Here is a 26,647-nt window from a genome sequence, read left to right as displayed (position 1 = left end):
GCTAACGGACACATTTCAGGGATTTAGCAAGCCAGAGCTTAAACAAAAACAGTTAAAAAGACCTAACGTTACGGGTGCTGCAGCTGAAGCACATGTTTTTGTGCCATATACTTTACATTTTTCGAATTTCAGGCAGAAAGCTTTTATGTGCAAGGTCCCCAATCAAGGAAATCCCTGTAAACATCCAGTCATAGTCTGACTCAGCAGGTGTTTTATGGGGAACTGAAACCTTGTACTTCCCTGCAGAGTGAACGGTACATTTTGTTTGTTCCTCCTTACTTTTATTAGTAAGACAGCTGGTGGCACACTGACCCTTCTTTGGCTGAGGATTCAGATTAAACTGCCCTATACTAAACTGTCCAGGAGCAAATCCCTGAAAATCTCATGCCACCTGCAGGACTGCTGCTCTGAAGCTAATTGAGACCTCTGACCTCCGGATTAAGAGCGTGAAAAATTAACTTCCTTACTGCGATCGCAAAATTAAATCACAATATTTTGCTTCACTTCATTTTAATAAATGGGTAAATTGTGCTGCATCCACATTTGGTCAAATCTTATCAATTAAAACAGGTTTAAGTCATCTAAATTATGTATTGTCATGTGCACAACTACATATAAGCAGTCGTTGGCAAAGAAAATCTTAGACCTCAAGGTTCCTCCAACAATGCACGTTATTATAAAAAGAAAAAACACGTAAAAAATGTGACTCTAAGACATATTAGTCTAATTAGTGCCAAAATAACATAAAAGTATGCAATATAACATAGGCCTGAATAAATATGACATAAAATATGTGTGGTAGACAGTATTTGCAAAATTCATAAACTGCCATGTAAACAGGTATGTGAGAAGTAATAGAAATATTCTCATCATAATAAAATTAAATGTTTTATCACCATTCAGGATTTGTGAACCAAGTAATTTCAGGTAATTACCAAGGTAATGTAAGAATGAAACAGAAACAAGGAAACTGATTTCACAGAAGTACACTGCCTTTAGATAATGATTTACTTAATTGCACGATTTAGAAAAAGGTTTTTAGAGACACAAATAGATTAATAGCTAGATTATTATTTTTATTTTATTTTTTTCTGGTGGAATATACTTTAAAATGAAAAGGTTCACAGTGCATGAAAACAAATGTCTAATAATTTACCTTAATAATTATCCTCTCCATGCGTCCTCCTGCGTTATAACCACGTGCAGGCGGAACTGGCGGGTCACGTGCTGTGGCCGGCTTCATCACAGCAGCGTTAGAGACTCAACCCGGTGGAGGAGCTGACTGAAGGTGTGACTGCCTGCGGTTGAGCCTCTTCTCCAGCAGGTAGGAGGCTCTCATCAGCAACTCTCCTCCTTATAACGCCATTTAACTCTTCTAGAGAAACAAAACGAGACAGAAATTGTATTAATGCTAATTTAAGCGGCGTTTATGTAACTCTTCTGAGATACTAAGTATCGCGTGTGAAGTGTTGTGAGATACTAAGTATCGCGTGTGAAGTGTTGTGAGATACTAAGTATCGCGTGTGAAGTGTTGTGAGATACTAAGTATCGCGTGTGAAGTGTTGTGATAGCGGATATTTGCGATAAACACGGAGGAGCAGACACTCTGTGCCTTCTCATGAGGACCAAGCGGACTTTTACTTCTTTACATCACCTGGTTGCTGTTTATAAAATTCCAGTCTTTCTCATAAATGTCTTGTTTGTCAGATTAAACCGCGGAGTTGTGTCCCTAAACGCCCCATAGGTTTGAAATACTTTGTTATACCTGAATAATTAAAATGTACAGGTGCTTTTGTACAGATTGGACTCGATTTTTGTCAATATCATAAATATTATGAGGTAGATATATACTTCTTTATAATGGTATAGTCCTCACACTGGCTGATAGAATGCAGGTTGTATCGTTTGCTTGTTATAAACAGCACACTCTCAAATAGAGATAAGATCCTGATTTATAGAGATATATATATATCAGTGTACTGTATTACATCTCAACTGTGAAATGAGAGTCAGTATTAACTGAGATTAAGGCTGTTATAACTGCTGTTATAACTGCTGTTTTGCTGTGTGCAACACAACTGAATGACCAGTGATTGAGGATATCTAAATAATGGAAAATAAACAGCATTGGTGCTGAAATGGTAACACATAGTTGATGAATCGACTAGATTGACAAACATACTCTGAAGTGTGTGACGCTGACATTTAGCAGACTGAATGATTGTTGAATCTAAGATAATAGCGGACAGATAAATCAAGTGAAAATACTTGTAAGATGCAGCCATATAGAGTTCTTATCAGCATACAGTTAACTAGACACTGTGATGTTTGGTTTGAACCTGCTGGTTGAAATAAAAACCTGCGGTGACACAGTGTCGGTCACAACAACACTGACTCTGAATCACGTTGGACTCTTGGACGTATCAGGACGAACGTGCCGAGACAGGGAAAGCTAGATTTGTCCTAATCTTCTAAACAGGATTAACACCTCCTAACGTCCCCTCAGAGTGTCGTGGATGAGATCTGGCTGTACTGGATTTGCGTCATCGAGTACAGGGCCTTTTGTATTGTGGTGAGCCTGAGTATATTTGTCCATGGAGGCGGTATTATTGTCTTAATGCAGCTTTAAACTTTTAAGTCGTTGCCATGCATTTCCTGTGAATGCACAGCCACAAAATGGAAGTACAACACCCTCTGCTTCTAGTTTCTTTCCCTTTCATTTTGTTTTGCCCTTTAAGATCCACTTCCTCACTTTTTCTGGAGCTTTCGACCCGTCTTCATCGTTAGACTTCGCTTAGTTGTCGTGCAAATGGAGCTTACACATATTTTTGCATAAACAAATACCTAAATGAATTATTTACTGGTTCTAGTGTCTCAGCTTTCTTCTGTGGTAGTAATTTGAATAACTTTGGATTTGTTGGACAAACAAGCTCTTTTAATAACTCAGCATGGGCTATAGAAAATCATTTGTGTTTTCTTTTTACACATTTTTTACAAAATAATAAGTGGACTTTCTGTTGAGTTTTTTGTCCAAACAGAGAGTTTGTGTGGCTCCTTCATGTGAACACTTTTAATGATCAGAGAGCAAACTCTGATTGAATTGAACTCTAATTCCTGCACATTTTCAGCCGGCCTGATTCTGCAGATTATCATCAGACACATTTATTCAGGCTTGAAGTGCTGCAGCAGAGTTGCCTGTACGGAGAGCCGTGGGAGTCCAGGCTCTTACTAAATGCGGTGTGTTGTTGTGTAGATCCTGTTGTGTGTAGTCAGCTCACCAGAGAGATCGGGTTGTGCAGCGCTGTTATGGCAGGCTGATGACTCTCATCGAGACTCTTCTGCTTTGTCCACTAAATGAGGGATGCACTTTCACTCTGCAGTGTGCTGTGGTTCACTGAGGGGAAAGCCACAGCAGGAACACAATGTACAGTGTGACACTATCATCAACCGGTGGCTTAGTTCACTGGATGCTTAGAGTGGCTTTTAGTAATATTAGTTATCATTCAGTTACAGCTATGACTTAATAAACACTAAATCATGTTTAGTAATGCTAGCAGCGGGGCTGTTGGGAGAGAAATGTTGGTCTTCTTCTTTGGTCAAGACTAAAATATGAATACAACAACTATTGGATGGATTGCTATTATGTTCAGACATTCAGAGTCTCCAGAGGATGAATCTTAATGACTCTGGTGATCCCCTGACCCACAACACTTTGCTCAGACATTCATGATCCCCAGATGATGTATCCTAACTTTGGTGACTTTGGCAACTATTCTATTCATCGCCTTTGGTTTTGGTACTCGCGTTTATGTTCCTAATATTGTTTTTGATCCCCCTACAAAACTCATATTTCTATCTGCCTTAGCTATACTTTGGTTAGTGCTAATTAGAATATTAGCATGCTAACACGCTAAACCAAGATGGTGACTATGTTAAACATTTTATCAACCTCAGCATGTTAGCATTGTCATTGTGAGCTTGTTAGCATTTAGTCAAAGCCAGAGCCACACGCATGGCTGTATAGACTGTTTCATTCATGATCTCCAGAGGATGAATCATGATGACGTTGGTGACTCTTCATGTAGCTCCACCCACCTTAGTTCAGTTAATGACCTCCAAACCAGCTGACTAAATTCCTGTCAACTGAGATTAATGCTAACATACCAAAGCATGCTTAAATGCATTAGCATGGCAATATGGTCCTGCATACTAACATGCTAAATTACATTGTTTTCTTATTATATAGTAAATTATTAGTCAAACAAATAGATTGATATGTTCCCGTAAGCTGTTTTGTGGTCTCTGTGCAGACTTTTCATGCACATGACGGCGGTGACGGTGTTAGGAGAAGTTATGTAAGCGTTTTAGGACTCAGACTGGGGGATATTTTCTAACACTCTGTGTTCAGTCAGAGGTTTGAGAAAGGTCACAGGAGCTGCACTGCGTGGCACAGAGCAGGAGCAGGTGGGCTGAGGAGGGCAGGGGAGGAGAGGAGGGGGGTTACCTGTAGAGACCGGCTGCACCTGAGGTCCCCTTGGACTCAGTTTGGGTGCTGGTCAGACTTCCATTTGGATACGGAGTGAGTGATGTTTTTCTTTAATGAATTGTGGCTCTGTTATAGCAAACACAATATTTGTATGACTTGATCTCTAACTATTAGGGGTCTAATCCCAGTCCCAACTGTAATCTTGACCCAATTTTTAATCCCGAGTCTATTTTTAACCCAAACCAAACACCTGTAGACTACCTTACATTAGAGCAGTGGTTCTCAAACTTTTTCTGTCGCGCCCCACTTTGGAGGAAGAAAAATGTTCATGCCCCACCGCCCCAACAAAATTGTAACAAAATGGTCCATGTTGAACTTTTATTGAAATAACATTTTGTGACTCCTCCGTCTGTGCTTTTTCAAATAATAGAGTAAAGAAAATTGCAATCACTTTTAAGTAAACCAGATTGCTCCATCAGACAAAAACAAATAAAATGTGCAATCACTTTGTTAGAACACTGCACATAAAGTTATATCTGTGCAAAAAAGAACTACAATTTGGCAAAAAATAGCTTATTGCAATTGGCTGCAATTAACCTGTTTTGCACTAAACATCTTTTCAAGATAACAATAAAGTGCAACCTGTGAAAAACTAAACAAAACAAGTTTCATACTATCCGTAGCTAGAGTTTTCAGACATAAAACACAGACTGGTCTCTCCTCATCTCCTACCACGTTCACTGTGAAACCCAGAGCAAGATAGGCGTCATCATATTTTCTTCTTGGCTGCTTGCTGTTCGTCTCGGATGCATCGCTTGCAGTTGCTTTTCCGTTCCCGCCTGCCAAATGTCTCTTCATTTTGAAGACTAAGCCACACATGTGAGTCGCCAAGGATCATGGCCGTCGCGCATGCGCAAGCGTAACCTGTTAACAGCGTAACGTAAACATTTACACGAAAGTACAGGCATTTCGTCATGTATTTATTAATTACTTTAAAAAAAAAAAAAAAAAAAAAAGAAATCTGCATTTCCCCCTGCGGCCCACCTGTAATACCATCGCGCCCCACTAGAGGGGCGCGCCCCACAGTTTGAGAACCACTGCATTAGAGGTTGCCAATAATGAAAAAAATACCACAATAGACAATCACACGGATAAATCACAGTAAATCTAATTGTCTTTTATGGTGTTTATCGCCACATTGTCCAATCCTACTTTATATTGTAATAGGGCTGGCTGATAATCGTCTGATATTAAATCATAAATGGAGATATCCTCATGAACAATTAGCTCGTCTAAATCGATAATGAGCACATGACTCAAATTTCTAAGAATCGGATTATTTTGCACATAAATTCTTAATCAAATGAGAAAATACTTTTCATTTGTCAAGTATTTAATTCACACAACAGTATCCAAAACGATGTGGTTATTTCATATTGACTTTATTTTTATTGAATATCGCCCCGTCTTAATTGTAATATTGTAATCACGTGAAAGTCAGCAGAGTTTTAGTGGCACACTGTTGTCACCTGATAGTAAGCTGATTATCATAAAGAGTAGAGGTACAGTACGTCCAGCATGTGAGGCATGACATCACATGTTCCTTTTGTTGTGTTCTTGATATATTTCATGTATTTATCATAGCTATATTATTTCACTTATTCCCAGCAGACGAGTATATTTCAACCCTTAAGTTGACTAGTTTATGTGCTGCAGTGGCTGCCAGTCTAAAAGACTGAATGGTTTCAAAGTCCATCCAGCTGGTTCTGAATCAGTCAGTGGAAGCCATTGTCCTAAATACTGAAACACGCTGCTGCAGTCTAGCTGTTCAGGCCACACACACACGAGGACACACACACACACACACACACACACACACACACACACACACACACACACACAGAAACCGAAAGTCCTTGTCCAGATAATCTCCAAGCTGCAAACACGTATCTATAAAATGGAGTTGTGTCCTCCACAGTAATTACAGGTGCTGAGCCGAGGTGCGAGCGCCTAATGACAGTCACATGACTCACACTGACATTGACCTACAGGGATGATCAAGAGAAAACAGAGGCATCACTGAGCAGTAAAGTGGCACGCTCAAATAGTGACATTCTACTTTAAATAGAACTACGGTGGCTGGTTTTATTGACCCGAAATTTATATTTTTAGTGTAACAGAAACACGCACCCTGTCCGCTCTGCTCTAGTTGCTGCAATGGAGGGCCTGACTACGTCTCCATCAGCTCAGGACTCTTTTGAGGAAAATGGGACAGAGCCGCTGTGTTTAGGGACCGCCTTGCATTTCCTTTGCAGACTATTCTGAACAACAGGAGCCGTACTACCGGGACACTGACCTAGAAAGACGCAAAAGGAAAGTAGTGTGTGGTGTCATTCTGCTCGTAGTTTAGCAGTGTTAGAGGTGTTTTAGAAGGTAATAAATGCAGAGTGATTATTCATTAATGAAGGGTCTTCTCACTGACAGGGGGACACCATGAACTACGTGGGGCAGCTGGCGGGCCAGGTGCTGGTGACGGTGAAGGAGCTGTATAAGGGGATCAATCAGGCCACTCTGTCGGGCTGCATCGACGTGATCGTGGTCCGACAGCCCGACCGGACGTTCCAGTGCTCCCCCTTCCATGTTCGCTTTGGAAAACTGGGAGTTCTGCGCTCCAGGGAGAAAGTAGTGAGTGCCCAAATATTGATATCTCTGAATGTTTTGAGGTTTCGTTTTTGAGTCTTTTGGCAGTATTTTTAACGAACGTTTGCATTCGTTCTGAAGCAAACATTTCCGCACAAATTCGGCATTCTGTTGATTAAGGAAGATTAACTGGTGGTGAAAAAAAAATCAGTGGTGGAATGTAAACAAGTACATTTACTCAAGTACTTTTCCTCAGTACAATATTGAACATTTCAAAAACTTACATACTGTATGTCTACATATGTTATTGAGCATTTATAACAACCCAATTCCACCCAGGCAGCCCAGGTCTGTTTAATACATGGATTTAAACTTAGCAAGCCATTGTACAAGCTGTTTTTCTTCTCTGGCTTAACTCTAATTCTTCAGGTAAATCTGTGGCACAGTTTTTGTTTTGATCCATAATCTGTGTTGTGCATGCATACGGGGCTTTTCTCCTGTGAACAAACTTCATTGAGGTCTGCTGAGACCACCTGAGGAGAATGTGTTGAATTACACAGTAAAGTTCAGAGTATTTTAAACAGAAATGTGTTGTTTGACTCTTCAGATTGACATAGAAATCAATGGGGAACCTGTAGAGCTGCACATGAAGCTTGGAGACAATGGAGAGTCCTTTTTTGTCCAGGAGACAGAGCAGCACAACGTGAGTTTTGAACAGTTTGTATTGAAAATGAAAGATTTTTATGTTGAGTTTAAACTGATACTAGTAGAAACAAATGACTGTGATAAGAACATACAACACTTCCTGCTTGCTGCATGGGTGTAGACTCATAGTCCTGTCTATTGTGTTTTTTCCCCCCTCAACACAGGAGATTGTTCCAGCCCACCTGGTGACATCACCCATCCCCACAGAGGAGGCTCTGCTCAGGAGCAGGGAGCCCAGATGTGGCGGCTCAGCGTCGGAGAGCAGTCAGCCTCCGAGTCCAGAAGACCCGTCCTCTGGAAACCTCCAACCCGGCTCCAACGCAGCCGGCAAGAAGAAGAGGAGACGCAGAAAAAAGCACAAGGCCGAGTCTCGCAAGGAGGAGCAAAGCACAACTGCAGGCGGGGAGCTGGAGCAGTGTGAGCTCAGTTCAGATGAGGAGCACAAAGGCAACAATGGACGGTAATTAGACAGTTTAAAAGTTGGATTTTTACATTAGTCCCCAGAATTCTTTTGGTTGATTTCATTGCTTCCTGTCGTCAGGGCATCTGCACCCTCCACGATGAAGGGGAATATGGACCACAGGCAACATTCCCACCTGACGGCCCTCGAATGGGACAGCTACCCTTTTTCTGATGGAGACTGGTCCCCTTGCACCGAGTACGCCACCCCGTCTCTCAATATTTACATTGTTCGTACAAGCATAGAGAAACAAGAAGACGATCCACTTCATCAAAACAAGAAGGGCAGAGTTAAACAAATCACTCCCACAAGGCCGTAACAGCTGACTCAGTGGAAATGTGGTGTTTGCTTACAGCAGGGAGATGTCGGAGTCCACGTCGCCCAAGAGTGACTCTGAGCTGATGGTGAAGCCGGCAGAGAGCATGCTCAGGGCCGAGTCCCACATGCAGTGGACCTGGGGAGAGTTTCCAGAATCCACCAGGGTGAGATGCAGATCTAGACTTGCAGGATCCGGTCTAAACTTTGAGACAAGGGAGATTTGTTTCAAGTCTAGTTCATATCCTGAGGATTATTTTGCATGTATACTTAATCTTTCTTTCTTGCATCCAGGTCAATAAAAAGGACAAATCAGAGCCAAAGATGTTGACCATCACTCCCTCTGAGAACACACATTTCAGGGTTATCTTGAGCACAGAAGCCATGGAGGAAAGGGAAGGAGAGAGAACCACAGATCTCATTTGCAGTATTATAAAGCCAGAGCCACGGACTGTTAAAATTGATCAGTGCATCTGCAAGCCGCTGCCCTCCGAAGCTCCGTTGCCCAATACGGACATCGCCAAGCACAAGCCGGACCTTTCAGATTTAAGGTCCAGCAGTTTTACATCCGAGCCATGTCCCACTACCTCTGACCTCAGCCCAAACACCGCACACACGACCAGGTGGAAGTCTTCGCCGCCCAGCCGCAGGGACAGCGGCTCTGCTGGCGGCGAAGCCAGTAACATAGCTGGAGACTCGGTTTGTCCTGATGCCTCCTCGAAAACCAGCGACTCGCCCGTCAAGAAGAGAGGTAACACAAAGTCCTGTATCACTACAGTAATGTTCATTCTGCAGTATGGATATATGAATGAAAGTTATGTTTCATTACAATATTAAGTATCCCGAGAATGACTTCAAGGACTTCAAAACAGGCTAAAAACATGTGTATATGAGTATTATAATTACTTAATCGTTCTTAGACGTGGGGAAGTCTCGAGTAAAACTCTACGTACAGTTGAGATGTATGTGAACGTTAACAGGAAGGATGTGGTCTCTATTTGGATCTGAGTTTATGTTCTGGGGCGGCTCTGCATTCACATGCAGACGTTCAACGAAAAGGAAGTGACAAGAAAAAAATGACGTCAGCCATTTCTGAGAAGGCGTCTCTTTGTCTTGCTTTCATGAAAAGGTGTGAGGAAGAGGAGCCAACATCAGGGGCCTGAAGACATTTACCTGGATGACCTGAATGCACTTGACCCTGATGTTGTTGCCCGGTACTTCCCAAAAAGGTACAAACCTCCTAATCCTTCTAGAGAGAAGTCCTATCGTCTCTTTCAGGAGTGTTTTGGGTGTCACAGAAGTAAGGACAATAATGGCTGCAACTATTTATAATAACTAACCATCTGTGTTTGTTTTCAGCGAGTCGGATCAGGTTCCTAAACACTGGGACGAGATGGGGCGGCGCTCTGGAACCCAGTCTCCCCAGTCTGTTGGCAGCGCAGCAGCAGACAGCGGCACCGAGTGTCTGTCGGACTCTGCTGGTGACCTCCCTGACGTCACGCTGTCGCTGTGTGGAGGTGTTGGTGAGAACTCGGAGATCCCTAAAGGTACCCAGTATTCTCTGATAACAGCCATTATTCATTGCATGAACATTAATAAAACGTCTTAAAACTGATTTTTAAATCATGCTTTTATGTTCCATTTATTTCAGAGAAATTCATGGATCACATCATCACCTACAATGAATTTGCAGAGAATCCAGCAATAATCGACAATCCCAATTTGGTGGTTAGAATTGCAAACAGGTGAGTTTCCCTACATCCTTATTCAGTTGCTAAACCCTCATCACAGTCTAACAGGTGAATCATTAAATAATTAAACCTCTTTTCCCAGATATTACAACTGGACTCTGGCAGCACCGTTGATACTTAGTATGCAGGCTTTTCAGAAGAACTTGCCAAAGGTATCCTCTTGGTCTAATGTGTTTATAGTGTACTCTGTAGCTGCACATTTAATCTATTGACACATGAATAATTTATCTGAATGTCAGGCTACTGAGGAGGCCTGGGTGAAGGAGAAAATGCCCAAGAAGTCTGGACGCTGGTGGTTCTGGAGAAAGAGCAGCGTGAAGCAGGTACTGAATGTGTGACTTAGCCAAAAGTCTTTTAGATAAAGTCACACTTTCATCTGTGTGTTTACAGCAGGCGGCAGCCTCCGGATTATAGAAGTTAAGCCAACGTTGTAGTGCCTTACACTTGCATTCTCTCTAATCGCCATCAGGGGGCGACTCTCTGGTTGCAAAAATAAGTCAGATTGTATGAGAAACGACTCTACTTCTCACTTAATTTATTACCTCAGTAAACATTGTAAACATGAGTTTATGGTCTCAATCTCTAGTTTCAAGTCTTCTTCAATACAGCATGATGTTCATTTAGTAAATTATGGTTCAATTTTGCATAAAATAGACGATAAAGCAGGGCTATCAGTGTTCGGTTGTACTTAGCTCCACCCCCTCATGTCACTTCTGGCTGCAAAAAACCAAGATGGTGACGGGCAAAGAGCCGAACCCGAGGCTTCAAAACTGTAGTTGACAAACCAATGGGTGACGCCTCGGTGACTACGTCCACTTCTTACATACACAGTATAGTGAAGGTCAGTGGGAATCCCACACTTTTACTTTGCATTGTAAATGATTCAAGTCAAATTAGGAACAGGTTGCCCGAATGCGTCAGTAACCATAACATCACTATTTCACATTATCATGTAAATAATGTCTAATAATGTCTCTGTCTTTCTTCAGTTATCATCAGAGACCAAGTCAGAGCAACAGGAGTCTGTGACCAGAGAGAGCCCTGCCCTTCACCAGGCCCCAGAAACACAGTGAGTCAGCAACACAGCTCTGGCTTCCTCACAACACTACAGTCTCACACACACACACACACACACACACACACGCACACCAACACAAGCAGTGTTGGCTCGACATGTCCCACAGAGTCCTTATTAGCAGGTTAGTCATTTTGTGACGAATAAACTCAGCGTTAAGAACTCAGGAGCCAGCTGGGAGATTATAGATTGTGTTAAAGCTTATTAAGGATGCATCCAGTTGTTGTGGAAAATAAGAATTCAAAAAGCATTCTGCATATTTACTGTTGAACAAAGCAGAGTTACAGGCAGAGGAGGAGGTCTACTGCCCTCTGGTGACGCTAAATGATACTGCAGGGTTTTCCTGTTGACCCTGAGTCACACACACATCTATAAAACACTGCAACATTGTTGTGTTATTGTGCTTATTTTGACATAATATTTGTCTGTTTTCTGTCCGGCAGGCAGAAAGCAGCAGAATGGTCCAGCGACGATGAGACTAAAGAGCTGAACGCTGTGGCTCCTGCTCCGACACCTACTGAGCACGTGCAGCCAGAAGACCCGGCACCGGCGCCAGCTTTTCACTCCTACAAGAAGTCCCTCCGCCTGTCGTCTGACCAGATAGTAAGAGAAGTGATCACTGGTACTGTCTCATCAGTCTGCTGTTCTTCTGATCATGCATATGGAATGAAAAGGACAATTGCTGTTTAAGAGGTGCGCATTTAAACTCACACATGTTCTGTCTCTTGCAGGCCACCCTGAAGCTAAGAGAGGGGCCCAATGACGTCACCTTCAGCATAACCACTCAGTACCAGGGGACGTGTCGCTGCGAGGGCACCATCTACCTGTGGAGCTGGGACGACAAGGTCATCATCTCCGACATCGACGGCACCATCACCAAGTACGAGAGAGTCTAAATGTTCATTCTCAGGCAGCAATAAACCACACTGTCCTGTTCTCAGGCTGCCCGCTGAGACTTTAAATACTTAAAATTTAATATCAGAGTTTTTACATAGTATTTACTTTTCAGTGTATTTAGTATTTACTACCCTGAATCGTCTTTCTTCCCACAGATCAGATGTGTTCGGTCAGATTCTCCCTCAGCTCGGGAAAGACTGGACTCATCAAGGCATCGCTAAGCTTTACCACTCCGTGCACGAGTAAGATACAGGTTGATTACTATCGTCAGCATTAAGTAATTAAGTAAACATTATGTAATAACGCATTAGGTAACTAGACAAAATTTAATGTATTTTCACCTAATTTCATTCAAAAGGCAACCCTTTTCCATGAAAATATAATAATACATGTATTCTGTAATAACCAACCAAAATAAAGATCAGTAGATTCAGCAGATTAGCAGATTATCTTTAATAATCAAATCAAAACTACATCAACATGAAGACATCTCTTTTGGTTGGTTGTAACATAACACATGTATTATAACATTTTCATAAAAAAATGTAAACTCCCATCATTGCAGTTTGTAATCCTTTATTACAAAATGCGGGGAAATGTATTAAATATTGCATTCAAACTGTTTATTACAAAATGCGGGTGTTGTTATTGCATAAAAGACGTCAAACAGCAAAGTGGCTCCAGTTAAGTAAAAGATTTAACCCATCGATCACTGCTACAGGAATGGCTACAAGTTCCTGTACTGTTCGGCCCGAGCAATTGGGATGGCCGACATGACCCGAGGATATCTGCACTGGGTGAACGACAGAGGGACTCTCCTGCCTCAAGGACCCCTCATGCTCTCTCCCAGCAGCCTCTTCTCTGCCTTCCACAGGTACAAAACCTCCCCTCAGCATTTATTCTAAGTTTCAGCTTCAGCTTGATGTTGATAAGACACGGTGCGGCTGGAATTCTATTCAGAATTTAAGTCAAAGATGTTAACCAGGACTTGTTTACGACGAGGATTTGAAGCAGCACTGACTGATCTTTACTGTCAAACCTTAAGTTACTAATCTAGCAGCTGATCACATTGGAGATCAAGCAGACATGTCTATTTTCAGATGTAATTAATTATATAAATAAGTCATTCTGCTTTGTCTTTTGTTTGCTTTGCTGGAATTAAAATGTGTTGGTCACACTTCTGCACTGTTGAGTGTTTAAAGACTTGTTTAACTTCCCTCATGTTGCCAGCAAAAGTCCGCCAGACGACACTCTAGGGCTGTTGTTCGAAATACAGATTACACTTCCGCATTCTTTGTATACTATCTGTGCAAACAATAGCCCCAAAGCCTGACGCATTAAAATAAAAAAAAATAAAAAAGTTAAACATGGTTTCTTTGCATGTACTACCCGCATTGTGATGATACCTTTAATTATTTTGTTTTAGAATAGTTTCTGAAAACCACTGATTGGTGACCTTACTAGCCTCTTTTTATGGTGATTTTGGAAACTCATTGATGGTTTTAAATGTTTAAAGTTGTATAAGTTCATTTAAAGTGAGCAACTCCCGCAGCAGGTCAGAGCTTACGTCTGTAATCCTTTCTTTGTCGTTCTCTTGTTAGAGAGGTCATAGAGAAAAAGCCTGAGAAGTTCAAGATCGAATGCCTCACGGACATCAAGAACCTGTTTTTCCCAAACATGCATCCCTTCTATGCAGCCTTTGGAAACAGAGAAAGCGTACGTAGACGTAACTTCTTCTTCTTCTTCATCAAAACAACAGTTAGATGCAATTACTCTGACAACGATCCTCATTGTCTTTTTCCTTGCGTTTAAGGACGTGTTTGCCTACAAGCAAGTGGGCGTGCCTGTGTGCCGGATATTCACCGTGAATCCCAAAGGGGAGCTGATCCTGGAGCAAGCCAAAGGCAATAAAACATCGTGAGTGTTGGAAGAGTCACTGGTTTGTGTGTCTGTCAGCTGTTTCTCTCAGACACATGTTCACTGTTCCCATCGCTGCTTTTCTGTTCACAGATACAGCCGGCTGAGTGAGCTGGTAGAGCACGTCTTTCCTTTACGGAGTTCACAACACAACGCCACCTTCAGCTGCCCGGAGTTCAGCTCCTTCTGTTACTGGAGACAGCCGATCGCTGAGGTGTGTTTGGAGGAGGTGCTTTAACTCAAACTTACATTGATGAGTTAATTACTTGAAATCAATGTAACTCGGAGCATTAATGACTCATAATATTGATAAGATTTTGCAATTGCCAATTTTGTAGGCTGCTGCTGGAATAGTTTTATATCGTCTTGGACACATTCCATTTCAGAGAGAAACTTTGGGATATGAGTGTGTTCCATATTTTTACATGATCTTCTTATTTTGGGACTATTCCCATCATGCACTTGTATTCTTTGTGCTTGAGCTACACACTTAAGAGGTGTATTTGAAGGTGCCGTTAGCTTTTTGGCACATAAGAAAGCCAAAGTATGACATATCAGTTCGGTTCTTACCATTTGCACAGTTTTTTTTTTTGTTACAGTGCTTATAAGAAGACATTCCCCAAGCACAATTTTAGGCTGTGGAGGTGCTAAAACTGGCCACTGGCTCAATATGAAGAAATAAATAGCAAAAGTTATACTGAGCTGTAATAACAAATACAACGTAATATGTATAGCAGCTATGTTTTCATCCATTTAAGGCCTTATTCACTCTTTAATAGTCTTATTTAATGTCTTATGTCTTTGCTTCAAAGCTTAATGATTTTGCACTTATTATCCTATAAAGACAAAAATGTGAAAGTATTTGGCTCAAGAAAAAAAAAAGCACTTTGTGTACTGTAAATACTGCTGCTATTTGGTATTAAGTATTCAGTATAGGCTGACAGTAAAAAACGATTTTGATGAATTAATCTTTGCTGATGTGCCAGACTTGTTTTGATTTTGCCATTGTGAAAACTACAATATATTAATGTTACGCCTCTTTTTGTTTTTTGTTCAGCTGTAAGTAACATTCAACGCATTCTTTCTATGAAAGTGATGAACTTTGAGGAGAACACAGTATTTTCCTGCTTTCTATTTGCTAGACAGTGAGAGGTGAGCTCAGGAACCCTGAACTATTTAAAGTCATTCATAGTGTAAAGTATGAACTCTGTACACATCACATTTACTACATGTATTGTATTAATATTCAATTAAACTGTTGAATCAAATGTTGGATGATGCTCTCATAAAAGCACAGGGTGTATCTGAAACATTTAAAGAGTGTTTTACACCAATAAGATATCTGCAACAATGAAAACTGGTATGAGCTGTAGGATGAGAACATAACAAAACACTGTAACTGATTTTATAAACAAGTGAACAAACTGGATTAAACAGAATTCAAATTTTAGCATTTAACAATTCATTAACATTTTAATTATTGAGGAAGAAACAGTGGACGACAATTAAATGTTCTTGGTCATAAACAAAAAATATATATAAAATAATGGCAATGAAAGCACACTATATATTAGCATTAATGATAGAAATAATCTCATTTATAATTTGTTTCCTGCTGGTTGTCTTTTCCTCCTGATAATGAAGTACCACCGTGTGTCCCCAGTAACGTGCACCACGCTCCACTTTCAGAAGGTGTCTTTAACGAGAGCAGGGCTACCGTTTTGACGGGCTGGGGTAAAGAAGCACGGCGCTGAAGGACGACAGGATCTCAGAGGAGGCTGAGATGGCGACTTTCCCAGCGGTCATGACCAGTCCTGCTCGATCTCCTCTCCTCAGCGACAGAACCAGGCTCAGGGAGGCCGAGCTGCTGCAGTTACACTGATCATGTGACAGGAAGCCCCTCGAGTCCAACCTCTGGATGCTGCGATTGGACACGGACAGGACCGCCTCCACCCTCTCGCCTCGCTGGGCTGTGAGCACAGCGGTCACCAGGTAGCGGCCATCTGTTGGAGCTGTGAAGATACCTGAGAACAAACACAGACATTGATTTTTATGTCCACTACTTTGGTGCCTTTTGAAATATCTTCACAACTGTTTAATTTATAGATTCCCATGACATTTTCTGCAGACATTCATGTTCTCCAGAGGATTAATCCTACTGATCATTTGCCACTATGAGGTTAACATCTTTGGTTTTAACTCCCAACTATTCTATGTATAGCCCTCATATGGACACATTCATGTCATCAAGCTGGATGAAAATCACTTTGATGAACAGTTTACTTTTCACTTGGAGCCATCAACAGGTCAAACTTCTTTCTACACTTTGTGACTAAATACTTGCTACTCAGAGCTACGGGAAACATCTTCAAGAGATCTTTTATTCCATCCTCTGCCATCTTACTAAACAATGGAAAACCATTATTAGTGACTGCTGCTGTTATTTATGTCTATTTAAGAACAATGCACTTTCATCTCACCCGTTTGGCCCACTTAATGTTTTTCTTTTTTGTTCCGTTTTGTTTTTGGAAAAGGAAGCATTTAAGTGTACATACGTCTGTGAAACCAAAGACATATTTCCATGCGCGTGAACAATAAAGAAGTCTAATCTAAACTAGTCACAGTCCCATCACCCTCAGTTCTACTTTGAGTTTACTGCTAATTAGCATAAATGCAAGACGACAGTGACGATGAAACAAATACTAAAAACAACATAGAAGAAACATAACACCTCCACAACATCTGCATGTTAGCATTGTCATTGTGAGCATTTTAGCATGCTGAAGCGTTTGACTCAAAGCACCGCTGGCCTAAGTACAGCCTCAAAGAGCCGCTAGCATCAACAAGCTTACATATCTCATAAGCATCCATTGTATGAGACAATAGTCCGCAGGATCGGGTGTGTAACTTTTTTTTTAAGTTAATTGAATGGTGCAACATTAATTGATTAATCAGTTTTTCAATAAAGTAAAAGGTTTCATGCTTCACTGTTTGGGCCAGTGACGGTTACCTGTGTGAGCGTCATAGTGTCCTCCATCATTGACCAACACCTTGTTGAATCGAATGATTCCAACCTCTCCCTGGAACGGAGGAAGAGTCAGACCAGCGGAGAAGGACACCCTCTCACCTGAACACAGGACAGGAAACGTGAGCTAACAAACATTATGTTAATAGAGGCAGGAAGCTGTGTGAGGGGATTCAATTCTGACCTGACGCTGTGTGTGATGACAGTCTGTGGGGCATGTTCACACCTGCTGATCGAAAGAAGAATATTTTCATCCGCTCTGGAGAGACTCAAATTTTGATGCAGCACAAAAAGTTAAAGGAGAATCTACCTGAGATGACCAGCGTGCTGGGTTTTAGTAAATCAGTGGATTTGAATGGGGAGGCTATGAAATAAAACAAGAAAAAAGATACATGAAATAATCCCTGGATAACATGCAGAGGAGAGTGCAACATGTGGGTGTGTGTCTCACCTGGAGCTCCGGCAAAACCCTGAACAGGCATCATGCTGCCGTCAATTCCTTTGGGCAGCTTGGACGAGGTCATCTTGCCGGGGGGTCCCGCCTCTCCGGTCTCCATCATAGGTGGCTGTGGGAGGGGGGCCTCTGGGGGAGCACCCGGACCCGTGAGGCCCTTACTTGAACCTTGGAGAAATCCGGCGTCCACCACGGCAACCTGAACACCTGAAAAAGACAGATATGCAGTGAGCGATGCGGCTGCAGGTCAGAGAGAGACAGATGTTTGGAGGACCATAAATCCAGTCAAAAACCTTGAAGTTATGAGCAGAAGACACAAATGGCCTTGTGTTATTAATTTGCACATTCATTTGTGCCTTTTCTCATTGGGGGGCAAGACAGAAAAACTTTGAACAAATGTCCCGATGCAACCAGAGATACTGTATTGAACTGTGTATTTGACGTGCATTGTCACCATAACTCCCAATAAAACTCTGCTGCAAACTATGGTTGAACATTCATAATACGTTTAGATCAAACTGATATCTCTCTGACACAGAAACTACGAATTATAGCGTTCATATTAGCAGTATTTAGTGGAGGGCTTTTGCTTTTGAGTGACCCTGTCAGACATTTTACATAAAGCAGATCCAAAGTGTCAACGTGCCATTGTGTTTAAGTTTATGGCTTCTGTAGACTCTCATTAACAGCTAAACAGCGAGTTGTTATCCGAGCCTGTTATTATGGACATAAACAGAGAAAATGACAGACCACTGCCACTTCTCCCATCACACAGTGATCAACTCTGAGCTTCATTCACTGCTGCATTCCTGAGAACCACAGCTGAGGTCGAACCCTGGCTTTTATCAACAGATCAGCCCTCCCGCCTGGGGGGCACACAGCGGGACAACAGGCCCCAAGGGCTCCAAAAGGTAAAGAGCAGCACATAAAAGGCATACCAGCAGCATACCAAGACACAGCCACATGTTCAATCACCGGACAGCCTGTCGCCTCACCCCCGAGGAGAAGGATCATTTAGTGTGGAAGCCAGAAAGGTCTGCCTGTTAAACACATGTGGAAAGGGGGCCGGTGAGGAACCATAAAACCGCACATGGTGGGAAGTCTGCATATACACACGCATGGTTATGTTCTGGGCTGCGTTTGTTAGTGGTGTCGCTCCTTCATTTAAAGCGAGGTACGTGAGCAGTCTTTGATGGGGAGGGATTCAAAACTGGTTTCAGACCGAGTGCCACGAGCATAAAAGGAAAACACAGGATGTATATGCACGCTACGCGGGAGCATTTGTCATGATGAAAGAGGTGAGCTGTAAACAAATGCAGCTGGGTCGGTTGTCCACCGCAGTTTTGCATCCTTCCAAGCAAAGCAGCATGGGAAACCCTTTTGTTGTCATCGAGACCCAAACGGTTCCGGGATACAACAGCCCCTTGTGCCACTTTCCACATTACATACCACATGACAGCGGCTGCAATTTGGTTGGACTTTATGACTCACTTATGGAAAAAAAAAAAAAAAAGAAGAAGAAAAACACACTGAGCTCCTAAGATTTTGATTTAAGAATCAATAAATCCAGCCTCAGAAGATTAAAAGGGAGATCCGTCAGGATAACAGGGTGAAATGATCAGCAACCAAACACTCAAGGCTTTATTGTTCTTGAGGGAGTTCCGTCAGGTCTCATCTTGTTTTTGGTTCATGGGGTTATCATGATTGACTGCTGACCAGAATGAGTCACCCTTTAAGCTACCTTATCTCCTGCATAGGGTCATTGACCTTACCAAGCTTCACAACAGAGCATCGTCAGAAGCAGGGAACCATGCTGTCTTATCTCAGAGCCTCCCCGTAATAGAGCTCTAGGATGGTTTTAAGTGGGTTGAGGCCACCGTGTCGAACACAATGAGAAGGATGGGCTTTAACACATGTTAAAGGATTAGGAAAAATCTTACATCTGCACACTAACAAACTGAGGAAGCGGCACTTACTAGTGTTGGGCTCCACATATGCAAACACCAGCCAAACCCTTTATTTTGTGATTTGCATCGTTATCATGGATTGAAAAGAAAAAAAATTAAAAGCATTCCTAAAAAAATCATTTATTTTTTTCTAATAAGTTACTCTTTAGAAAATGGGTTATACATTTTAACTAATGGCTTTATTCATAAAAATAAATAAATATTGACAAATAAATATTAATAAATAATTTACGTATATTACTTTTTACATCAGTTTTTAGCAATTAAAAGGTTGCAAGGTTGATGAAAAATAATTTTGTTCCTCAAGTGTTTATCGTCCTTTTGCAGTTTGTTTATCTTTTTAAATAACCGTTTAGTTCAGGTAGATTCTAATGGACCACCTACCTGCAGAACATCTGGACCACAATCTATTTATTAACAACGTGATAATATCTGAAACTCCGGACGTGATGGAGATTTTTTATAACCTGGCAAAAGTTGCTCTTGTTATTAGTCTATAGCGGATTTATAAAGCATTATTAAATGGTTGATTAATCATTAATAAAACTAACTTTTCATCCTTTTATAAGCAGTGCCTTGCTAGAAAGAGGTACCTATTTCTGTTTCAAACTATTTCAACGTCAAGAATTGACTTTCATGCACATTTCTGTTTATTTATTAATTAATTAATAGTTCAGTTTTGCCCAACTTGGAGCAGCTGTTGTGCACATTCACTGGAGGCCCACTGTTGAATGAAGAAATGGGGGTTTCAAGCAAAACCTAAGTGGCTTATGTATTTCTGTCATGTTCTGTCAACAAGCCATAATAAATCAAAACGAGAACGTCATCATTTAAAGAAAGACATATTACCATCTGCCTTCGTCCCTTTACTGACCCTCTCATTTAAAGGTTAACAACCGGTATGACATCATGGTAAACATATTGACTAATGGCCCTTGGGACCCTGGAGGAGCTTTAAGTGTTCACACTGTTTATTTCACCAGGAAAGGAACTCAGCCATGCAGGTTTAAAAAAAAAAAAAAAAAAAGGGAGAAAACTGCAGATGGACTTGAAGAGTCAGGAGTGAAAATAAAGAACTGAAGATGTTGTGTTTTAAATGTCAGTCCTGTAGCATCTCATCCAAAACACACTGAAGGTCCTGGCTGCGATAGCAAGGCGGCCATGAGTGCTTCCTGTGATAAGCTGTGTGGCGGTGTCTCTGTGATGGACTCGTCCAAGCAGCATTTTCCACTCTCCTCAGATATGCAGGGTGGGGTGGGTGGGGGCAATGAGGATGAGGCGGCTGGCAGGGCAAAGACGAACAAGGAGCCAAAGCTTTAACATCGAAAAGGCTCCTGGAAACATCCCTGAGCCCGAGTGGAAATCATGAATAAATCTCCAATGACAGAATGATGAATTAAACACCATATTATGACAACAACCACGGGGTGGAGCGGCGACATGTCCCAGTCATCACAGACTGAGCTACAGAGATGAATCAAGACACCCTCTGAGTTGGACTGGAACCAGAACAAGAACCAGGACTTTTTTTTTTTTTTTTTTACTCCAGCTCACCTCCCATGAGATTCTGGACTGGATCGTACGCTGCATCACCTGCCACATAAACCAGAAAACTAGCTGGTCCCAGAGGAAGAGAGTTGGCTCATAAACATTATGGGTGTGCCTCTAGTGCACATTTACAAATGCGAGAGTAAGAGATGTCCAGCTCGGTCTCAAGGCAGCATTAATATGTAGACTCATACGAGAAATATGAGACATATGCACCAGTATGAAAATCTGTTCTCAGTCTTAGAATAGCAATAATGATAAACAAACAGCTAAACATCAACATGATCACCCTGATCTTCTCATATTTTACACCCCAAAAAAACTTCATACACGTACAGTTTATGGACACATAACTGCAGACTTGCACAAAAAAAGCCAAGCAAAAAATATTACTTTATGCCAAGGCATTGCTCAACACAAGCGGGGTTTATTAAATCAAGCATGTGTCTTTAATCAACCCTGCCTCCTGTAACTGAGAACATGGTTAAATGAAAATCCAACTTACTCTCACTCACACACTGAAACACACTCCAATATGGCAGCCTCTCCAATAAATGAACTAAACAAACGGACTTCAGTCCAAGCAATGATCTCAAAGGTTGGGAAAATTACAGCTATTTGACTGATCTCAAGATTATACTATTTCTGTGGATAATGAATCTGATATAGTCTGGTATAAACCTGGAAAAATGTATATAAAGCGAGACGAATGTAGAGCAGAGCCCAAGTCTAAAAATGGGCAAAGAGGTGGATCGTTGGTGGAGCTGAGGAGGCTCCAGGTGAGGCAGCACAGGAGACAGCTAGCAGCTGACAACCAGAGACGGCACCAACCTGTCACTCAACGCAGCCACACCCTTAATTTTACCAAACTTAAAGCCTTAATATAATTTAAACGTACAGTTGTCATGAACTGGGGTATTAGCTAGAGACCAAAACGGTTTTTTGTACCAGGCTGTAAACATGTTCATTTCTGACGTTAAGTTGGGCATTTTAACATTGAGGTCAATGGGGATTGACTCACTTTTGGAGCCAGCTTCTAGTGGCTATTTGAGGAACTGCATGTTTTGGCATTTCTGCGTTGGCTTCACTTTTCAGCACCAGAAATTGAGCAAGAGTACGTTTTATTGCTAAGGGGTTTACATTTTTCCTTTTGAAGAAGAAGAAAGTATTCAAGTGTTGCTTTAAAATCCCTATAATACGACATAATCATTCACACATCGAGGCGATAAAATGGGTCAGTCTGTGTTTGCGCCTTACCTGTCTTCCCAGGATTGCTGTTTGTTATCACCTGAAGGTCTTTGGCTACATTAGAGATGTGGTTCTGGAGGTTCGCACAAGTTCCCCTCAGTCCTCCAATATCACGGGCGTGAGCTCTAACAGTACCATTCAGCTGGTTGACACAAGTCCACAACCCAGAGACGTGTTTATTCAGCTCCTCTTTGATCCTCTGGAGGCTACTAGAGATAGGGTCCAGCCGGCCACATAAACTCTCCATGCTAACAATGCGGCTGTCTATGCGTGCAATCTCCCTCCCGACATCTTCAGTCCACTCCCTGCAGTGGTCGGCCTCTGCTTTCACCTCCCTGCCCAGCTCATCCAGATGGTTTCTCAGCTCCCGATGCTGAGTCCTGTGGAGCTCCAGAAGGTCCTTGGCCTCCTGCTCAGGCCCCGTTTCAACTTGACCCCATGTGGAGTTAAGAATCAGAGACACCCGAGACTGCTGGTGGACGGCATCCGATAGCGAGTCCTCCAACTTGCCGGCACGCCCTTTCAGATTGCTCAACTCGCCATTTAGGTTCTCAATGATGGTGCTGAAGTTGAGGAGTTGCCCCTCCATGGTCCCAATACCATTTATTTGGGCTTTTAGACTAGTCTCCATAGCATCTATAGCAGTTCTGCAGGTCTGGAAGTTTTTTTGGCTGATGTTTTCTACAGCAGTCAGGAGACTGCCAGATAGGGAGTTGTTGCTTGTATCTACCAACAGGGTGATGATTCGGTCTTCCGTGGAGGCCAGCTTGTCCTCCAGAGTCTCCCTCATGTCTTTGATGGCCTCTGCCTGTTGTTTCTTCAGCTTCTCCTCCACAGAGAGACACTGGGCAGCTTCAGTCTTCGTAGATGAGTTCAGACAGATCTCAAGGTTCTCCACAAGACGGATGCCTCCCTTTCCTGGATCAACCAGCTTGGTCTTAAGGTCCTGGATCTCGTTGCGGAGGTCAGTTTCTTTTGAGTCCATGAGCTCTGCCAGGCTGAGGTAGTTGGTTTCTTGTCCCTCACACTGCTCCTGAACCGACGTGATTTTATAATCGCACGAGTTCTTCATGTCTGCCAGTTTGATGTCCATGCCCTCCATTAACTCCTCTCTCAGCGCGCGGATCTTCTCGTCCAGGTAGGCGCGCAGGTCTGTATCCCCGGCTGGGGGATCGGGAGGGGGAGTTGACAGCTGGTTGTGGGCAGCCTCCATTAACAGATGGAGTTGTCCGTCATGGCGGTTGACGCGACCCCGCAGGTCATCCAGGGTATTGCTCTTGGACTCCAGATCGTCTGTGACCTGGCCGATCTTGTTCAAGACCTCGTCCATCTGTGTTGTCTCGCTCCCAAAAGAGAAGTCCTGCACCTGAACGATGTGCGTCTCTTCGCCTCTCGCACTGGCAGGCTGTCTGTAGTTATTCAGCAGCGTGAGCAGCATTTTACTGGCGTCCTCTTGGAAATCCAGTCTCAGATTGGAGGACATGTCCGTCATTCTTGCCTGCATGTCAAGGACCATCTGGGATAGCTCCTGCACCTCCTCCTCCAGATGTTGTGCACTTTGAGATCCTCCATGACTCCCTACTGGTTTGAGACCTGTCTGACCTCCAAACTGCCCCTCCCCTCCCCATGGATGGTTCCTCTGGGTCTCTGTGTGCTGCTCTGGAGCTGTAGCGAGAAATGACAGAAAGGGGGATTGGAAGCAGGAAACATGAATGCTTTTATTTCTCCAGCAGTTACTTGCGTAATTTTGTTTCACCTATTTACATGCTAGATTTCTTTACTTCTAATCTTTTACCTTGTGGGACTGGCATATGTCCAGAGGCAGAGGGAGCATGAGGCAAGCGCTCCACTTGGAGCAGTTTAATGTCTTTCACCTCCCAGCAGTCGTGGCCCTGGTACCCCGGGCAGCACCTCCACTCCAACTCCGTTACAGTCTTGTACGCAATCTTATACATGGTCCTAAAGTGTGTCTGATATCTGGAAGCATTTAAAACATGAAGACATGAATACATTCTAAAAATATAGGGATGCTGCACAATTGTATGTTTTATAACTTGTTGGTATAGTAGCAACAATAATAAAAATGTTGATTGTTAGACACTTAATGTAAGACTTTGTATTGCTGAGAGGGAGAGTTGCACAATGACAAATAGCACAATAAAATCTGTTTGTTATCAACTAAGACAAGATAACCACCAGTGCCATTTGCATTTAATTAATCAGGAAGGCTTGGCAGGAAGCAGCTAAGACTTCTCACCACTTCCACTCATGAGGACACTGTTGGCCCACAAGGTCCTGACACTCCATGATTAACATCTCACAAGTGTGTTTGTTGCACAAAGAACACTGAAGCAAAACAAAGTCAGAGTAATGTCTGCCATTCATGAAGATTCAACACAGATGCCCGAATTATCTTTTTGCTTTCCAAGTCAAGTTTTTAAGATTCTTCTATAATGAATCTTCTTCTAATAGAGAGCCATTGATTACATAACAGAAATACCAAAGGCAAAGCAAAGAAGTGCACTGCAATCCAGTAGGGGAATGTAACAAAGTACATTTACACAAATACTGTACTTTAGTACAATTTACCCGATTCAAATTTATGCTACATTATAATTCTACTCCAGTACATTTTGGGGGAAAATGCTATTTTTTACTCCACTACATTTATTTGACAGCTTCAGTCACTTTGCAGGTTCAGATTATTAAAACTTGTAAATCAACTAATACATTCTACTTTTTTGGAATACCCAGAAGTATAGTAGCTGAAATTAGAGCCATCTTCTCCAGCTGCAACATGAGTAATCCTTACACATTAATGCATCACTAATTAAAATCCAGTAATATTATTCTGAAATTAGCAATTTTGCATAATGAGAAGTTATACTTTTGGTACTTTATGTGTATTTTGTTGCCAATACTTTAACTAAGTGTGATTTTAAATGCAAGTCTTTTACTTGAAAGAGTATTTTTACACTGTGGTATTACTACTTTCAATATCTGAATACTTCCACCGCTGCAGTAATTATGAAATAAGGACGCAGATCACAAATGCACAAAGTATAACAATGTGTTAGAGGTTTTCTTCCTGAAAACTTTGTCAGTTTCGGCCTTACAGAAGACAAATAATCTAAACTACAATGCAACTTAAAGTATAGAATGACAAAACAGCTGACATAAACCAGAACAGAGGGGGATTTTGGAGGAAGCGCTTTGTCCTTCACCTCACACGCACATCTGACAAGACCAAGAGATCCTTTTTTAACATCACAGTCCACACTATAATAGACGCCGTGCCTCACACTGCTAAACAATAACAACACAAATAAAAGAATCCCCCCCGAGTCCTGGACTTCTGGGAACTTACATCACTTGTTGCGCACAGTTTGGCATCTCCGGTGGACACGGCAAAACCTCCGGCTGCACGAAACTATCCGTGCCTCCCACGACCGCACAGCTCACGTTTTTGTGCACAACGTAGGCGCACCAGTTTCTGCAGAAAAGAGCGGCAGTGCCTTTTCATTTTATGGATTGCTTTCCTCAAGTGACTGAATGAATTTACGCACATAAGAGGATAAATGAGACGCTTGAATGGGTCAATTAAATGAGCAGTTAATTAACAATCAAACATGACGTAACATCAAACATTCATTACTCACTTGTTTCTCTGTCGTGTTTCGGTGCCAGAATATCTTTTTCCCTGAAACATACCATGCTGGAAAGGTGATCCGCTGATGAGAGGAAACGCTATTAAAAAGTGAATAAATCCGCACTTCATGGTTGAAATATATATTTTTAAATCCCCCAGTATGCTGTCCGATTGTAGTGAAGGTCTGTTGTGCGTTGTTCCCTCTCTATGGTGCGCAGACCTACATGCTCCTTCCACCGTCCTTGGATGTGACGTTTCGGCACCCCATCCAACAATGACAGATGCTTTTTTCCGTTTCTCAGATCACTCGCACACGCACACGCACACACACACCCCTCTTTCGGCATCCAGAAACACTGTCATACAATTACATGATTTCCGGAGGCCTAAACTTGGGTAATGATTGTCTTTGTTTCGGAGAGGCACCGTAATCATCCATTGCGTAAAATGCGCGCGCCTTGCAATGCCTCCCTGCCCAGATGCCTCAAACTACGATATTGGTTCATTTGA

The 26,647-nt window shown here is 42.2% G+C and overlaps 2 protein-coding genes across 4 annotated transcripts; one reads left to right on the top strand and one right to left on the bottom strand.

The window, feature by feature from the left end:
• The first annotated feature begins 1,236 nt into the window (after positions 1–1,236).
• On the top strand, positions 1,237–17,626 carry LOC116385146 (phosphatidate phosphatase LPIN2). Of its 3 annotated transcripts, XM_031850364.1 has the most exons (21): positions 1,237–1,324; positions 6,971–7,171; positions 7,734–7,829; positions 7,996–8,291; positions 8,373–8,489; positions 8,647–8,773; positions 8,901–9,357; positions 9,736–9,835; positions 9,966–10,153; positions 10,258–10,351; positions 10,440–10,509; positions 10,597–10,680; positions 11,347–11,426; positions 11,876–12,035; positions 12,164–12,312; positions 12,485–12,571; positions 13,051–13,203; positions 13,931–14,045; positions 14,143–14,246; positions 14,340–14,460; positions 15,910–17,626. In XM_031850364.1, exons 2-21 carry the CDS (start codon positions 6,980–6,982, stop codon positions 15,910–15,912), a joined length of 2,793 nt encoding a protein of 930 aa, XP_031706224.1. In that variant the 5' UTR covers positions 1,237–1,324; positions 6,971–6,979; the 3' UTR covers positions 15,913–17,626. The 3 variants fall into 3 exon arrangements, with proteins under 3 accessions (XP_031706224.1, XP_031706221.1, XP_031706223.1); XM_031850361.1 differs by lacking the exon at positions 15,910–17,626 and having other exon boundaries at positions 14,340–15,514; XM_031850363.1 differs by lacking the exons at positions 1,237–1,324; positions 15,910–17,626 and having other exon boundaries at positions 5,591–7,171; positions 14,340–15,514.
• On the bottom strand, positions 15,448–26,389 carry emilin2b (elastin microfibril interfacer 2b). Its single transcript, XM_031850360.1, has 9 exons — positions 26,148–26,389; positions 25,856–25,981; positions 24,284–24,465; positions 22,498–24,153; positions 17,723–17,932; positions 17,582–17,635; positions 17,456–17,497; positions 17,257–17,373; positions 15,448–16,270 (listed from the first exon to the last, which is right to left on the bottom strand). The coding sequence occupies exons 1-9, from the start codon at positions 26,264–26,266 to the stop codon at positions 15,960–15,962; spliced, it is 2,817 nt and encodes a 938-aa protein (XP_031706220.1). The 5' UTR covers positions 26,267–26,389; the 3' UTR covers positions 15,448–15,959.
• Positions 26,390–26,647: the final 258 nt, after the last annotated feature.

This window comes from Anarrhichthys ocellatus, unplaced genomic scaffold, assembly GCF_004355925.1.
Source record: "Anarrhichthys ocellatus isolate YVR2014 unplaced genomic scaffold, GSC_Weel_1.0 scaffold10, whole genome shotgun sequence".
NCBI classification, from domain to species: Eukaryota; Metazoa; Chordata; class Actinopteri; order Perciformes; family Anarhichadidae; genus Anarrhichthys; species Anarrhichthys ocellatus.
Note: the sequence above shows the minus strand (reverse complement) of the source record. Positions and strands in the feature narration are given on the sequence as shown.